Here is an 18,713-nt window from a genome sequence, read left to right as displayed (position 1 = left end):
CATGGCGCGGCATATGGGATCCAGCTGGAATTGATCATGCATGGAAGAAGGTCAACCGGCAAATTCGGTGGGCTCTTCTTGGGCAGGGGGGGTTGGCCATTCCGCATCCCCGCATTCAGCACTGGAAGGGTGAACTGTACAGGGCCGATGGCGTTCACCTGTCTCATGCAGGTAACGACTTACTTTGGGCGACCTGCAGGGGTGTCTACGAGAGATGTTTCTCGGCAGTGGGGTAAAGGGGGACTAAATAGAGATTTGTCCCCCTTTTGTGGCGGGAAGGTGCGGGAAGGGAAATAGGTAAGGACAGCTAGGTGGCCCCCTTAGGCACCTTTGGAGGTGATTGGCGGTTCCAGAGGCCTGTCTCTCAGGGCTTTACGGCTCTAGGGCAGGATATGGGCTGCTTCTGGGGCCAACTTATCCTCATCTACCCAGGGGTTATACGGCCCTGGGTGGGGATGATGTGGGAAGGCCCCCCTACTCACCTGCAGGGTGTGGCTGGGGTAAAGGGTAAGCAGATGGGCTTGCCCTTGCCCCAGCAGGGGCTGGTCGCCCGAGAGCTGTATGGCAAGCTACTTGCTTATAGACAGTTCCCGCACCTAGGTTTCCCTCTGCAGGTCACTTTAAATTGGGTTTTGTTCTATAATGTAAATAAAGTGGCCCTTGTTCAACCCAAGCTGACGTCTCTGTGTTTTATTTCACCCCTCAACTGCAAAGGATGTTCTTAGGGAGGAAAACAGCAGGATGTTGATAGTATTCTGTGTGCAAACAGAGGTGAAGAAGTCTAATCCTTAGAGGATGCAAACTGTTGATGATTGTTTACCAGTGGAGAGACTATGCTCACTGGAGGAGTTGCTTTGTTCTCTGACTGATAGCCAAATCAAGGTATGTAGGCACTCATGTTGGCAGTTGGCAAATAGATCAGGTGCAGAATTAAGAATTAGCCTCTTCCGGACACTGAGGTCAAGTTTCCCTTCTATTCAGGGGGACAGCTAGTTTATGCCAGGTTCACTTCCTCTGTACTGCTTGTCAAAGCCTCATGCTCGTCACATCTGTAGAGCAAAGCTAAAGGAGCCAAGGATGGCAGCCAGACTGGGCACCTGGTTAACACTCTGGACTACTGACTAATAACAGTAATAATTTGTTTAGCAGCTTTTATCTTTATTTCATTTTCCTGTTTTAGGTCTAGTGTTTTGAATTGAATGTGGGTATAATAAACAGATCAGATCAGACTAAATTGCTATACATAATGTGTACTTTTCTGAGTAGAAATCTTCTGTCACATTCTTGTTTTTTAAATTGCATTCCTTGAAATGTCTGTGGTGTTGGTAATCAGTGCATTTGGTCTGTAGGCTTAGGCAGAGATGCTAAAATACCCTAAAGTTAATTTGATAATGCACAAAGCCTCACTGCTATGTTAGCATTCATGTAATAACAACAGCAACCTATTTACTCTTTCCTCTCACACATAGTTTTCATTTCTTGCTTGATTAGCTTTAGGTGGATAACTGAGTATTATGAATATAATGAGAAAAAAATCCATTGTGCTTTCATTTATTTCCAGTACTGAAAAGGTATAATTATAGAACCTAGAAGGGGAAGTCCTCTGTATGATTTGTTTATATTGCAAATGTAGCAGCAGCACCATGCTTTCCATTAGAGTTGCCTAACACTTTCCATCAGAACATGCTATTTTCATTTCCGTCACCATGTTATAGAAACATTTCAGGTCTGCCTTAGGCTGAAAACTTCAGCAATAATGGTTATGTCATTTCCAGGAATGTGATTATGTATAAAATCCCATTCCTCCTGATAGGCATATGGCTTCTTTCACTGAGCTCTAACCCTTCCACATATTGGATCATGGATGTTATTTATTTCATTTCACTTTTAGCTTCTTCCATCCCTAGGGCTTGGGGCAAATTGCCATTAAAAAAGAAAACTGTGTTATACCCAGGGGGTTGTGTGCAAATGTATCTAAGGCTGCAGTCTGCATACTTACTGCAAAGTCCATGAAATGCATGGAACCTACCTAAGTATATTTAACTACAAGGTAAACCAGAATGCAAGAATGTTAATTTGTAAGCACAGACAGGGAGAGGGTCTCAATGCAGCCTTTAAGTACCTATACCATTCTTGTCTATGTGTGCTGTGATAATGATTTTGATTTTGGGACCACGTTTTCCCCTCTAAGGGAACACTGAGCTATTCAGCAAAAAATATGAGCAATAATCTGGGAATGAATTAGCATTTTATAATGAATGACCTGTCAGTTGTAGGATTCTGCTTCATTTGTTGAACATGCTGGAAGGTGTGTGGCAAATGAAATAACAGACTACACAGACAGAATGGTAGCTGTTGTTTGTAGGTTGGAGATGTGAATGAAATAATGCAGAACTGTATTTTAAAAATCCTCTGTTGAGAGCCAGTCTACTGAGACCTAGGTTTAAATTTTTGTTCACTCAGGAATTTCTGGGTAGAAGTAAACTTTATAGAAACTGAAAACCACTGTCCTGTTCTGCCCTGCCATGGCATGTAACACAACTTACCCTGTGTCTTGATATCATTGTGCTGCTTTTCTGTCTTCCTGCCAACAACGACCAGTGATCTGGGCTATGAAAGTCTTCAGTGTAGTTATAATGTGGGACACATTTTACTAGGCTTTACAGAGAGGAGAAGGGAACCTTACATAAAGCTGACATCTCACTGCAGCTACAGTGTTGAATATTAATCTTTCTTTCTCTGGTGATCTTGGGCCAACAACCGTATTCTGACTAAATTATCCTTGCAATAATCCTGAGAGTTAAAATGGGATTGTGTCATGTACTCCAACATTAAGTTCTTTGGAGGAAGGGCAGAATACAATGGGACAATTCAATATAGGTGTGCTTGGGTGCAAAGCAGGCTAAATTAATTTAACACAGCCTTTCCTTGTTCTCCCCACTCTACTTTGTTACAAGGTGCAAGGCCCTGCAGCCTGACGGACTATAATTCCCACCCCACACCCCCTTGTATTGCTGGTTATGCAGTCCTGAGGTACTGTGTAAGGGGACAGCTGAAGGCCATTCTGTGAGCAACAAAAATAACCAAGAGAAACTGGAATAAATCTTATCTTCTTCTTTGGCAGACTTTCCTCACACCTAGCAGAATCATCCCATTGTTCAAAGAAAGCTTTAGGAAAGTAGCCTGAGTTTCTCAGGGTCAGCAAGAAACATGCACACACACACACACACAATCACCTCATACCCAGTCCCCTCCTTTTCAGGGAAGTAGAGAGAAAAAAAGTGTCTTTTAAATAAGAAAGGCTTGAGTTCTGGGAAGGGGAGGAATGGCGATCTGAGCTCCAACACGTGTAACAACACTCTCAAAAAACGCAATGCAGGATGGCAGGGACAGAACCAGGAGGGATTCTGGGTCTGAGCACATACCTTGAGTCAAACAGATTCCTTCTTGATTTGGGGCCAGAGCTCTTCCACGTCACTTCAGCTGCATTCCACTGCCCACTCCTGGGCCTAGGATTCCTACCTGTCACTCTTTATAGTAATAGGGTCCTTTGATTTCTTTAGTTTAAAGTTATGAATGGGCTAGGATATTAATGATTAATGCTGCCATGCACCCAGTAATTTTGTAATGCTATTCTTCTCTTTTGTCTCAATAAAAGAAAGCTTTGCTTTAGTCTGGTTTGGACCTGCATTTCTTGGGTTAATACATGCACCGTTTAGGCACATTTCAGGGCAGAGCCCTAGTTTATCCCTATCAAAAGACCCCCTCCTCTCAAGGAGGTGTGTTTCATGGGACATGTGGGTGGCAAGTTCACACACTCAGGTTCCCAAGAAGGTGTGTCGTAATAACTTCCTGGGTGCTTAAATGTAATGTGAGCCTGATTTTCTGACGTTCTGAGTATTTACAACTAGAGATGTGAAAGGGGGGGGGGTTGAGGAAAAAATGTCCATCCCCCCAGACTTTTCTCTCCATTTTCCCAAAATTGGAAATGTGGGAGAACATGGAGAAAGAAAACTTCTATGAAATATTTTCTCTTAGTATGAATACTTTTTTCACAGAAGGCTCTACTCACTCAAAATGTGTAGTATGATGATTTTTATGTACGAAAATCCATAGCATTAGAGAATGATAATGGCTCTGTAGATATATATAACACTGAAATCGAAATGCTTTTCTGCACCTGGAAGGTTATCTTCATGAGAGGCACATATAGGGCCTTTGTTTTCTTGTGGATTGCTACCTGCCTTCTTCTGGAGACCTTTGATTTACTTTGGAGATGCTATCCTGCACCTGTTGTCCTTTTGATCTGCCCTTCCCTTGTGGTTGATCTTTTCCCCTTCCCTTGGGGTGATGCCCCAAGTAAGGGCAGTCAGAGGTTAAAGGTTCTAAGGTAAGGGAAAAAAGCACTTTAAAGGGAGATGAAGGTGTGACTTAAGAGCTAAATATAATACTCCTGCAGCTGAGGACCTTATCTCAGCAAGGTTTTGGAGCAACAGGCTGAGTTTTATAGCAGGGATAGGTAGTTATTTACTGGTGGCCCCACCCTCTCAGTATAGCCACATTACCAGAAAAAGAGCGGAGGCCTTTTTCTGCAGCCATTGGATTCTTTGGAGTAATGGGGGCTTTTCTCCTCCAGGTTCTCTTGATCCTCCAAGAAGTTTGTGAACCACCCATCAGAGGCTGGTGCAGAGGTGTTTTCTTGGGGTTTAGGAGAGGAGGGCTCTGGTGCCCATGTGCCCATGGAGCCACACAAGATAAACCAAGGAAGCTGTAGTTACTGGAGGACTCTGTCTCTAAGGCATTCTGGGCTGGGCCTTGACATGATCTGAAAATGTGGGGGCAACTGATGTCAGACTCTGCACTGTGAAGCTTCCTGCCCAAATAGAAGTAAACATGGATAGATGGAGGGCAGGACTGGGTGGAGACAGCTCTCACCCTCACCACAGAGAGAGGGTGGCCAGTGGGAGCATAAGAGAGCAGTAAGCTAGAGTGAAACAGTAGATGGGAGCTTGGCAATTGAGTTTTGTCACAGGAGGAGGGCAGTAACAGGAACTCTGCAGGGGAAATCAGGAGAATTTGCGATAGCAGTTCCAACATTAGAGGAGAGATAGGTAAGAAAACCAGAGAACACAGGATTAAGGGATCATAACACCAAAGTGGTATTTGTGCTGCGCAGAGGGGCTGTGTGATGTGCACTGAAATCTGATGTAATTGGTAGGGAACAGCCAGCCCTACTCTGAAGCAAGAATGTAGGGTGAAGCTCTGAGAACTTTCTATTTATGTAAGGCTATTTGTGGCCTCCTCCTCCATTTACCCTGACAACCCACCCACAGTGGATATCTGTTATTAAAGTTTGTAAAGAAACTCCCATTGTATGGTTCTATAATTGAAAATTATAGTTTTGGACAGTAGTAAACAAGGCTCACATTGCCTGAAACCAATTTAAGGTAAATGCACCTTTTACTCAGAAGAACTAGTGTCGTGAAATAATCTTTAATTTATTTTATTAACAGTTATAAATAATCCAATACAGTTTACTCCAGAGGTTCCCAAACGATGGTCCACAATCACTAGTGGTCTGTGAGCTTCATTCAGGTGGTCCACTGCATGTCTGTGGTTTTAAAGACAGGAGTTGGCCCAGAGCTCGGAAGTAATTCGTCACAAGTAACAAATTACTTGTAATTTATTACTTTTTTGAGTGGATAATTCATTTACATTTTGATTGTAATAGAACTAGGAGTAATTTTATTACTTTTGTGGAGTAATTGTAATGTTTCCAGCATTACTTTTGGGTATTACTTGGGGGAGGGGGAAGCAGGGGAAGCCTCTGATTTGTGGATGAAAATCATATGCCTCAAACTGGGCTTCTGTGCAGCATCTGTCTTCCCTCATGCTCTGGGGATGGGTAGGAAGCAATGAGGGAGGAGGTGGAGAGTGAGACGGGGTGGAGTGGAGAAAACAATTGTTTAAAAAAATGGATGGTGGTGGTGAAGAATAGAGTGGAGGGAAAAAGGACTCGGAGGGCAAGAACATGGATAAAGGAGAAGGCGGCAGCAGCAGAATGGAGATAAAGAACTGTGGAGGTGAAAGATGACTCTGTGTGTGTGTGTGTGTGTGTGTGTGTGTGTGTGTGTGTGTGTGTGTGTGTGTGTGAATACTGTGATTGCACTTGACACACAAAGTGGCCTCCACCACCCTCTCTGGCTACTGTGCTGCATTTGTAGTATTTTAACTTTTTTGCATCTTGGGAAAATGTTTGCTTGGGTGAGTGTCCCTTAGTTGGTGGCAGGGCAGGGTCGGGAGGTGGTTAAGTGAGAGAGATTATGCTTGCTGGCTGAGGGGGGGTACACTTGGTTTGATGTGCAAAGATCTGAGTAGTGGCCTCTACCTACCTCCCCACCTCCCATACCAGCGGAGAGACCACCATTGCTAGCTTATGGATAAAAAGAATTATTCTACTACCTCTGTATGTGTGTGTTTATTTTTAATGTTGTGTTAGGCTACTTAGATGTGCAGCAGCCAAGGCCAGCAACTTGTAGGCATTTTTTTAAAAAGTAACTGAAATGTAATTAGTGATTTCTTCTGAGAAAAAGTAAAGTAATCAGTTACTTTCATAGCAATTGTAATTGTAACTGTAATCTTCCAAGCTCTGGCATCTATTGCATTAAATATTCATGCTGATTTTTAATTGTAGTTTTAGTGATTATTTTATTTATTAAATTGTATGTTATTATATTACAATTTGAAGTTAATAGAATTCAAATTATAATACAATAAAATACAATATATAAGAAAAAAAGCAATAAAAATCATAAAGCATTTAGCACAGTACATTAAAACTGATGCAACAGGCAAAAAATCATGAAGTGGTCTTCCAACACCATCAGCAATTTACAAGGGGTCCATGGGGAAGAATGTTTGGGAACCACTAGTTCCGTCAACTCTGAAGCAGTAAAGTTTATATCCAGCAACGCTCTATGAGTTCAGCAGAGAGACACAGTTAACTGCAATACACATATGTAGTTTAATTTAATATCTGAATAAACACATATCTAATTTTTAGATAAAAAAGAAGATACACAAGGAGGTTCTACAAAAGGACAAGATGCAAAAAAAACCAGAATGAGTTACACTGAGCAAAATGAATATTTCGACGCATATGATTATGACTGAAGGAACTATTTTGAACATCTTGCCATCTGTTATAAAGGTACAGCATAAGGCTTTGATATTTAATACATACTCATTGTGTCTCACGCACAATTTGTAGAAATTGCCTACATTTGAGTTACCAAATTTAACTTAAAAATAGATATTGATATAATAGTGATTTAGTATAAATATATAGGAAATGGCCCTTAGAATATATTTCACTGAGGGTTCTCTTATTCTTAAAACAATTATAGATATATTTTAGGACCATACTAAGCTATCCCTAGTCACTGAAACACTGTTATCTGTATTTTAAGTATTGAGGGTATACTGTATGGTAGTTAAGTACTAATTATAACAGTAAAATATGAATTAGTAACAATGGTTTGTGTAAATCCGTTTCCCACCCACCCCTTTCTTTTTTTTAGGTTTTTAATGTTGGAACTCATGAAACATCGTGTTTACCACTGGAGATCTTCTGCACCATCATTTAAATATATTTAAATAATGACATCTTTCCAGTGCAAATAGAAATGTAAACTTTTAATTGTGCATTACGTGTTCCTTATATGTTGGTGAATATGTACATACCATTATGTTTGGTGAGAATTAAGATGTTAAAATATTTAGCAAAACTGCCTCATATAGAGATTTTTACTATACAAGTTGTTGACGATTAATTCTCTTCGTAATTTCCTGATGAATTACTCTCTCTGTCTGCCTAATCAGCAGGCCTGTTGTGAAATATAATTGCACTTGCAAGAAAATTAGCATCTCATGAGATGAGTAAGTTTGATGATTAAATTTGGTAGAATGAAGCAATAACATTCAAACACTCAAGTAGAATTGCATGCTGATCCCTTTACCGCAATTTGATGACCTCTCTAAAGAATAGAATAATGTTTGGGGAAAAATTCAGTTTGACACAACTCACAACATAGCAGAGAAATTTTAAAGTAAGCTATATTCTCTTGGAAAATGAAGGAATTTCATCTCAGTTAAATTAAAAATACTAGCCTTGATCTGAGGTCATCAAAACATAATTTATCAAGTTTTTTAAAAAGCAAAAATTTCTCAGACCTGATAATGAAACATATTTGCTGCTAAGTGTATTACTAAACTGGATCTGAAGCATGGTAGCAGCCTTGGCATTCATATCAGTAGGAGATAAACTTCTGTGCAAGTAACATGATCTGTTGTTTTCCCCATATAAAGCATATATTTTCCTCCCCATATTTTCCTCAACTATAAGCACTAATGTTTTTTCTTCCTGTCATTTTTTAAACAATATGCATTATTTCTGGACTTGTAACTGTTTTTCCCTACAAAGTACAAATATTTGATGAGGGGCCAACCAAATCCTAGATGAGAACCGACAGGCTCAAGACTAAAGATGTGGAACAGCTTTTGAAACTATTTCTCAGGCACTCTGTGAAAACTTCCTTGGTATCTACAGAATAAAGTGAATGCCTCTTGTTTTGTTTCCTCAGTTCATTAGATGTGCCTAGAAGGAAAGCTGGACTTCACACAATCTAGCTCTCCATTGCTGATATTTTTCTGAAAGGAGAATATCCAGAAGCAGTGCCAAAGAGAGAGGGCAAGATAACTAGTTGCCCTAGTTACGTGAAGGGCACCCTTTTCATATGCAAACTATAACTGGATCAAGATTTGGAAATTAAAATAAGATGGTTGCAGTTCCAACATGCTTGCTTTAAAGTTAACTAACTCCCACCACAATCAATACGACTTACTTCAGAAAAAATATGTGTATGATGGGAGCATTAATAAATACAGCAAGACCCAGGCCCTGTGGGTGAGTGGTTCCCACGTCTGGGAGATCAGTTCTGGACTAGGTTGCACTCTCTCTGAAGCAAGATACATAGTCTGAGGGTGCCCCTGGTCTCACCCTTGTCACGTGAGGCATAAACGGCCTCCATGGTCAGGAGTGCGTTTTACTATCTTCTGTTGATAAGACAGCTACAGCCCTTCTTGGACTGATATAGCTTGGCTGCTGTGGTGCTGGTATTAGTAACCCCAAGACTGGATTAGTGCAGTGCACTCTGTGTGAGGCTGCCCTGGGTTTAACCTAGAAGCTGCAGCTGATACAGAATACAGCAGCTAGCTTGTTGATTGGCAACACCATATAACATCTGTGCCAGGATAGCTACACTGGCTGCTACTGGATATAGTTTAAGGTTTTGCTTTTAGCATTTAAAGCCTGAAACTACTTGGGATCAGGCTATCTAAGGGACCACCTCGTTCCATATATTCCTACCTGGCAATTGCACTCCTCAGAAGAGGAACTGCTGAGAGTACTGGGTGTGTTCAGTTTATGCTAGAAACGGCTTTTGCAGTAGTGTTGCTGCTCCAGCCCTCTGAAATCAATTACTAGCTGAAATTAGACAGGTGTCCCATCCAGAGCTGGAACCACAAGACGGAGATGGAGGTGCAATTAAATCTTGCTTTATTAGAGTAATGGATACATCTAGGACATTGCACTTCATATAGAAACCTGCCTTACTCACTAGAAACCCCTAACTACACTCTAGACATGCTCTGCGGCGCGTGAAGGAAGTTGACTCAGCGACTCTCCTCTTTGAGAGGCCAGCTTATGTAGGGAACATTTTCGATCATAATCTCTGACTCCTTCGTAAGTCCTGTCTCTGCCCTGTCCGTTTCTCACGGCGGTGGGCACAAGGCAAGGGAGGGGCGTGTTTCCAACGGCTCGTTGGAAGACACCTGCTCTTGGGCTGCAGGCTCGAGGTCAGGAGGTGGTGTCACTCTGGAAGCGTCCTGGGAACTGCTTGGCAAGGGAGGAGTTGGTACAACCTCTGGGGCGTCCCCTGACGGGTCCTCAGGGACGACTGGGGGTGGCGCACTCTCTACGGAGCTCGCGTCACCTGTGAGAATTGGTTGGAGTTCAAGTTCACTGCTCCACCCAAGGCCTCGAGCAGACTCAACAACTCCTGGGTCTTCTGCACCTTCTAGCAGCTGAGGCGCCTGAAACTCATGCCTCTTCCCTCCCTGCTCCTTCAAGGAGAGCCGAGGCTCAACAACAGGTGCCTAACATCATAATGTTTAGGTGCCAACTTAAGGCAGTTGTTTAAGAAGGCTTTCCCTAAAGCATGTCCTAGTCATTTATGAAATATTAATTGTACATCTGTAGAAATGGTTTGATTGTTTTTAGAGTTTGCAGACCCCCTTTAGGATGCACACCTTAACGTGGTGAGGGGGTTTGAGAGTGTCGAAGAAGCTGAGAGCAATGCCGTCAGGAGTCTAGACCAAGAGAGTAAACTCCTAGCAGGGGCACCTGTGATGTTCCTGTATTAATGTATATATGGTAAGTGCTGTTTGTATAGAAGATATGTGGTAAGTGGAATGAAAGAGGAGGGGGGAGTAAATGAGCAGTAGAATGCTGGATGATTGGCTGAGTGTTTGGATGGCTGACAGTATAAATGGAAGGATGACAGTTGAATCTGGGTGGACGTGAGTGGGTTGTTTTGGTGGAGTTTGGAGGTGGGTGTGAGTTGGTGTATGTCAGGAGAGTGTGGAGAAAGAGGGAGGTGGAGTTCGGATTAGTAATAAGTCAAATATCACAGTAACAGATGAAACCATAAGCTTGTAGATCATTATCAAAGTTATCTTGTTATTAATGTTATTTAATAAATACTATTTTGGTTTACCGAAGGCCTGATCCTTGGCTGGGGTTTCACAGACCAGAAGGGAGGGTAAGGTAATAACCAAGGCTGAAGGGAAACAGTAACAAATGGTGGCAGCGGTGAAGAGGAGAAGATAACATTATAAGTATCCAGAGCAACCCCGAGTTATGAGTTATCTGCATTGATACAAGGGGGTTGGGAACAGCATAGGCACGCAGTCACGAATGTAACCGGATAGAGAGACTCAGGCAAGGTCTCTGGGAACATTGGTTGTAGAACGTGACTGGTGGTGCTGCCTAGCAGGGGGATCTGGTGAGGTCTGTGCTAGAGCGGAGAGAGAAACCATAAAAAAGGACAGTCCGGACTGGTGGAGTCCCTGGTGGTGCCTAGTGACAGGCAGTAGCCACGAGCAGGTAGGAACCTGACAGGGAGAGCCAGGGAAGGGCGTCACAGCACCCAAGGCAGAATGGTCAAAGCTGAGACACCAGACTAAGATGTATCCAAACTCAGAGGAAGGCAATGGTAAACCACGTCTGAATACCACTTACCATGAAAACCCTATGAACAAAGTATCCAAAATGCAACACAAGATAGTGCTGGAAGATGAGGCCCCCAGGTCCGAAGCACTCACCGACCTACTGGGGAAGAACAAAGGACAAGTACGAGTAGTGCTGTGACTAATGACGCAGCTGGGTCAAAGCCGACAGGAAGCCAAGAGGCTGATGTGCACAGATGCGAAAGGAGAGTCCAGAGTTGTATGACGCACACAATAGAAAAATGGAATGTCAGAAGCATGAACCAGGGAAAGTTTGAAATTGTCAAGCAAGAAGTGGAACATATCAACATTACAATACTTGGTGTGAATGAATTAAAATGGACGGGAATGGGACATTTTCATTCAGGGAACTACAAAATATTTTATGCAGGAAATGAGAAATTAAGAAGAAATGGGGTTGAATAGTGAGAAGTGATGTAGCAAAACCAATTAGGAGCTACAGTGCAAGGTCTCAGCGAGTGATATCAGTGAGATTAAACGGGAAACCTATTAACATAACCATCATCCAAGTCTATGCTCCCATGGCAAATGGAGAAGAAGAAGAATTGGAGAGATTTTACGAAGAAGTACAGGAGGAAATTGATCACACACCAAAACAAGATGTGATGATAATCATGGGGGGACAGAAATGCAAACGTAGGGAACAGTGAAGAATTAGGAATTGTGGGGAAATGGGACTTAGGAGACAGAAATGAATCAGGAGAAAGACTTGTTGAATTTTGTGAAACCAGTAATTTGTTGCTTGCGAACACATTTTTTGAGCAACAGAAAACACGACTGTACATGTGGACATCTCCAAATGGTCAATATAGGAATCAAATTGATTATATAATTGGTAGCAGAAGATGGAGAAGTTCCATACTTTCTGTGAAAACAAGACCAGGAGCAGACTGCGGTACAGATAATGAACTGGTTGAATCGAAAATCAGAGTAAAGCTAAAGAAGAACAAAGCAATCATAACGCCAAAATAAAATTTAAATAACATCCCAGAAGAATATAAAGATCAAATAAGGAACAGATTTGAGGCTTTAAACTTAGTTGACAGAGAACCAGAAGAACTATGGAGTGAAATCAGAGACATTATCAGGGAAGAATGCAAAAAGACAATACCTCTAGTTAAAAAGAGAGAAAGACCTCAATGTATGACTGAAGAAACTCTTAAAATGGTTATAGAGAGAAGGAAAGCAAAAGCAAGAGGCGATAGAAACACGGTCAGAACCCTAAATGCAATAATACAACGACTAGTACTTAGGGACAAAGAACTATTACAGTAGTTATTGTATAGAAATAGAAGAGGACAACAAACAGGGAAGAACAAGAGCCGTATTCCAAAAGATTAGAGAAATGAAAGGGAATTTTAAACCAAGAGTAGGGGTGTTGAATAATCAACAGGGGAAAACACTGACTGACCGAGATGAAATAAAAGAAAGATGGAAGTAATACACTGAAGAACTCTATAAAAGAGATGCCAGCATGACAGATTCATTCATGGAGAAACCGTATGATGAAGAACCAGAAATTTTAGCCTGTGAGGTGAAAGCTGCTCTTAAAATACTTGGAAGAAACAAATCACCAGGAACAGACAGCATACCAACAGAGTTGCTACAAGCTACTGAGACTGCATCTGTCCAAATTTTGACAAACATTTGTGAAGAAATATGGAAAAAAATGCCCACACACTGGAAGCTTTCTATATACATCCCAATTGCAAAGAAAAGGGGATCCCAGGGAATGTAGTAATTATTGAACTGTTGCCTTAATATCCCATGCAAGTAAAGTAATGCTCAAGATTCAACAACATAGATGGAGCGAGAAATGCCAGTTGTCCAAGCTGGATTTAGAAAGGGAAGAGGCACCAGAGATCATATCGCAAACATACGTTCGATAATGGAACGGACCAAGGAATTTCAGAAGAAAATCAGCCTGTGCTTTATAGATTACAGCAAAGCCTTTGAGTGTGTAGATCATGAAAAACTATGGAATGCAATTTAAAAGAAATTGAGGTGCCACAGCATCTGATTATCCTGATGCACAACCTCTACTCTGGACAAGAGGCTGCTGTAAGGACAGAATATGGAGAAACCAGTTGGTTCCCCATCAGAAAGGGTGTGAGACAGGGATGTATTTTATCACCCTATTTGTTTAATCTATACGCAGAACATATCATACGGAAAGCAGGATTGGACCAAGATGGAGGTGTGAAAATTGGAGGGAGAAATATCAATAATTTAAGATATTCCGACAATACCATACTACTAGCAGAAACCAGTAATGATTTGAAACGAATGCTGAGGAAAGCTAAAGAGGAAAGCACAAAAGCAGGACTACAGCTGAACGTCAAAAAGACTAAAGTAATGACAACAGAAGATTGATGTAACTTTAAAGTTGACAATGAGGACATTGAACTTGTCAAGGATTATCAATACCTCGGCATAGTCATTAACCAAAAATGGAGACAATAGTCAAGAAATCAGAAGAAGGCTAGGACTGGGGAGGGCAGCTATGAGAGAACTAGAAAAGGTCCTCAAATGCAAAGATGTATCACTGAACACTAAAGTCAGGATCATTCAGACCATGGTATTCCCGATCTCTATGTATGGATGTGAAAGTTGGACAATGAAAAAAGTGGATAAGAGAAAAATCAACTCGTTTGAAATGTGGTGTTGGAGGAGAGCTTTGTGCATACCATGAACTGGGAAAAAGACAAATAATTGGGTGTTAGAACAAATTAAACCAGAACTGTCACTAGAAGCTAAAATGATGAAACTGAGGTTATACTTTGGACATAATGAGAAGACATGATTCACTAGAAAAGACAATAATGCTGGGAAAAACAGAAGGGAGTAGAAAAAGAGGAAGGCCAAACAACAGATGGACTGATTCCATAAAGGAAGCCACAGACCTGAACTTACAAGATCTGAACAGGGTGGTTCACGACAAATGCTATTGGAAGTCGCTGATTCATAGGGTCGTCATAAGTTGTAATCGACTTGAAGACACATAACGACAACAACAGTTTGCAGAAAATGGTTTTGATGTTTTAGAAGTGGTTTTTTAAATTTTATCTCGTTTTTGTCTTGTACATCACTTTGATGACTTCAGATAAAGCAGTTTGTTAATTTGAAAACTAATATTTGGGACAAAACCAAGCCCCTAAATAGGCTATGGGTACACTCGTCACTTGAAAAGCAGCCAGAATGGTGTCAAAACGTGGCTGTGTTTTGAAGCAACGCTGGTCTCTGCTGGCCACACCTCCCTTCCCCACTGCTGACTTCAGACCTTTCAGGACCGCCCACAGCAAAGCATTGGGCCAATTACTATCTCTGCCTGAGCCTGCAGCAAAGTGTGTCCATTAGCTACACCTGGAAGATAAATGAGTTGATCTACGAATCAGTTGCAAAATCTGCCTGAAGCTGAACTTAAAAAAAGCCACTCAAGCTGATCCAACCAGGGTTTTAGAATAAAAAGGGGTGGAGTTTGACTACTGTCATGTGCCCTCATTTTCAGAAAAGAGGTGGAAACGCACTGGAACTGGCACAACAATAAGTGTATGTCTACCCTCAGCTGGCTCAAAGGTAGGCTCACCTGACATTACCATCTACACTCTGGGATGGAACTCTATAGACAGCTACATCTCAGGCTGCATACAGAGTGTGTTTACTCTGCATCCATTCCGTTCCCACTGATGGTTTGAGAATCTGGGTATTAGCCACAATGCACATGTATCCTGTACTTTCTTATACAACGATGCATTTTCCTACAAACCAGCTTGACTCCAGTTTGAGTCCTTAAGCCAAATTTAATTCAGCTTCAGCTCTGGTGTGTACACCTTTGGAAAGCACCTTTTCTGTGGCGGCAAAAAGAGGGTGGTCACTTCCAGAATTGTGCACTTGAGGTGAAGACAGAAAAAAATAGTCATGCACAAATGATAGCCCCAGGAAGAGGATATCTGGGGGGGGGGACAAGCCAGGTAAACTGAAACAGGTGAAGACATCCGCGACCCACCTGTGCCTCCCTGGTGTGGACACATATAGCACTGACCTGAATAACTAGCAGTGTATACAACACTGTGCAAATGTGCTTTGAAGTGCAGCAAGAAAACCCCAATATCACTGTGTTTTAAGACGGTAATGTGTACACAGCCAGAAATGTGAAAATTAAAGTGGAAGGCAAGGACCATATACATACCATTGCTGATTGATTTTAGCATGTAGCAGGATTCTTTCATCCCTTGAGCTGAAAAAGAGCCTGAACTTCAGCAGGTTTTTATTTTGCTGCTCTGGGCTCCTGCTGGGAGGGAGGTTGGGATATAAATCAAATAATAAATAAATAAAAGTTTGGCAAAATTAGTTTGAAATCACTCATGTTCTGTAGTTCTGTTAAATGTGGAATAATTAGAAAGTGGAGACTATGACGCCCTTCCCTGGCTCTCCCTGTCAGGTTCCTACCTGCTCGTGGTTACTGCCTGTCACTAGGCACCACCAGTGACTCCACCAGTCCGGACTGTCCTTTTTTATGGTTTCTCTCCCCGCTCTAGCACAGATCTCAACAGATCCCCCTGCTAGGCAGCACCACCAGTCATGTCCTGTAACCAGTATTCCCAGAGACTCTGCCTGAGTCTCTCTATCAGGTTACCTCTGTGACTGAGTGCTTAAGCTGTCCCCAATCCCTTTGATCTTTATATATAAAGCATACGATCCTGGTTTGCTCTGAATACTTGTGGTGTTATATTCTTCCCTTCACCGCTGCCACCAATTGTTACAGTTTCCCTTCAGCCTTGGTAAGCACCTTGCCCTCCCTTCTGGTCTGTATAACCCCAGCCAAGGATCAGGCCTTCGGTAAACCAAATATAGTTTTTATTAAATAACAGAGATAACAAGATTACTTTATAAAGGCACATAAGCATATGGTTTCATCTATTTCTGGTACTTGTCTTAGTATTAATCCGAACTCCACACTCTCCTCACATCCACCAACTCTCCACACAATCTCCTCTCAAAAACCCACCAAAACAACCCACTCACGTCCACCCTCTCAAACAACCCACTAACGTCCACCCAGATTTAACTGTCATCCTTCCATTTATACTCTCGGCCATTCTAAACACTCAGCCAATCATCCAGCATTCTACTGCCCATTTACTCCCCCCTCCTCTTTCATTCCACTTACCATGTATCTCCTATCCAAACAGCACTTACCATATATACATTAATACAGGAACATCACAGAGACCTATAACAGAATTTGGTTACTTCTGACGTTCCATGTCTTGCCTGCCTCTTTGTTATGGCCACCAGTGATCCCCTTACCTGTTTATGAAATGATACCACATTACATTTCATATTTATTTATTTATAGAATTTGTATCCTGTCCTTTACTTCAAGGTCACAGGGTGAGGTACTCCCAAAATTCAAAGTATACAATAGGAAATTAAACATAATGCAACTTAAAAACCATTCACTTCAAAATAGCTTACATGTCTGGAAGTAAGGCAGGCAATAGTATATTTGCATTGTCCCAGCAAAACAAACATGTTTTAACTTGCTGCTGGAACCCACTCAAAGTACGAGCTTGCTTGATCTCATGCTACTGCACTCTTTTACCCGAACCTTTTCACTTTCCATCAGCTGCCAAAATGAGTACATTGGGTGGCTCAATAAAATATACGAATTGTGCAGGTATGTCAAAGTAACACATTTGTATATATTTACATAATTTTATTCAACAGTTTGGACTAGTTTAGTTCAGATTGTATGGTATCAACAATATTGGTGGTATTTCATCATGAAAACATTTAGTATGAAAACAACTGTTAATACTTTATTTTTATGTGCTCCCAGGAAAATGAGTTTCTAGGAAGGCAGTCTTATTCTGCAGAGCCAAGTATTTTAATCCACACTTGCAGATAAATTACAAAAGGTTTACCAGCTTACGTTGTGTCATAATGTGCCATAAGTACAGTCTAGCAAGCTCTTCCTTGATGGAATTACAACTTGCTTTGAGCAAGTGGGCAAGTAGCTAATTACAAGAAACACCTGAGGTTTAAAATGAGAGAACAGGATTTCAGGGCTTGAATTATAATAATCTCATGAAAATTTAACATGTGAGGGTCTGCATTTTTTAAAAAAAGTCACTGAAAAATAATCATGTAATTAAAAAAATTTGCTCAGCCAATATCACATGAACTTTTTCTGTTTCTACTTTCATTGACCATCTTTAATTGATCTGCCAGTTTATCCAGTCACATCAGATTTCTAATTCCAAATCCAAGTAATTAGTGTGATAATCCATAGTAAGGGTATAATAATGCAGATATAAATCACACATTAGCTTCTGGCATGTTTTGTTGACATATCCACCCATATCCTTTGAAATTCCTTGCTGTCACTGAGAAGCCAAGTATCTCTGGTGTAGCCTAATGTTTCTACCTTGTTGCAGTAATTACTGATATATCCAAGGAAACAGAACAGGGAATGTTGGTTCCCAGAAGAAATAATTTATCAGAACAGCTCCCAGTGATGTCTGAAATGGATTTTGAAAATATGGCTCACACTGGCATTTTAAACTGTTTTGAAGTATTGATAGCTGTGAAATTGAATTGCAGTGGGAAGTTCTAAATGCTTTCCCCCAAGTAGTATGATGGTATGTATTTGGGTAAAAAAGACCCCAAACCTTACAAATAACATTTTCTGATTATAGTTTGTCAAATAATTGTGATGAACAAACACATGCAGAACTTTATGCTTGAGTTTTGTTAACTGCACAAAGCTTATAGGATACGTCCCTTCAGCAATAACCTTTAAAACCAGAGCTTTCATAGATGATATAATCTGGCAATAGACATATCCATACATTTTCCCTTAAGAAATTATCTTTAAAAATCCATTGCATATTATTATGTAATATGACTTAATCTGTTATTTCACAAGATGATAATAACAATTGCAAGGCACGGCAATTTCTGTAATTTCCAGTAAGGAAGTGTTTATAATGTGCGTATAACCATTTTGAAGAGAATGGATATGCATTTTATATATGTGGAAATTTCAGTCTACACTGGTTCCAAATCTGTCCACATGGCAGATGTTCTTCCTTAACAGTGCAGTCCTATATATGTCTTCTCAGAAGTAAGCCCCAGTGGATTCAGAGGGACTTATTCCAGAGTAAGCATGTGCAGGACTATTGCAGCCTTTCTGCCCATCTAGCTCTTGTTTGATCTGAGTAACTCCAACTAATGGCTCTCAGAGGCCCTCCTATCTGCTCCACCATCTGGTGCCCTTAGGGTGCAATTCAATACACACCTGGGAGTAAGTCCGATTGAACCCAATGGAACTTACTTCTGAG

General features: G+C 41.2%; 1 protein-coding gene across 1 annotated transcript in view; it reads left to right on the top strand.

Annotated features, from left to right (window-relative positions):
- Window positions 1-8,617, top strand: part of DCDC2C (doublecortin domain containing 2C) — a 94,647-nt gene extending 86,030 nt beyond the window's left edge. The window contains exons 12-13 of the mRNA XM_061626058.1: window positions 7,064-7,210; window positions 7,581-8,617. Of these exons, the coding sequence (XP_061482042.1) occupies window positions 7,064-7,173 (110 nt within the window). The 3' untranslated portion in view covers window positions 7,174-7,210; window positions 7,581-8,617. The remainder of the gene's footprint in view (window positions 1-7,063; window positions 7,211-7,580) is intronic.
- The last annotated feature ends 10,096 nt before the right edge of the window (window positions 8,618-18,713 follow it).

Source organism: Rhineura floridana, chromosome 4, assembly GCF_030035675.1.
Source record: "Rhineura floridana isolate rRhiFlo1 chromosome 4, rRhiFlo1.hap2, whole genome shotgun sequence".
Taxonomy (NCBI): Eukaryota; Metazoa; Chordata; class Lepidosauria; order Squamata; family Rhineuridae; genus Rhineura; species Rhineura floridana.
The sequence above is the reverse complement of the archived record's forward strand: the minus strand, read 5'-3'. Positions and strand labels throughout refer to the sequence as shown.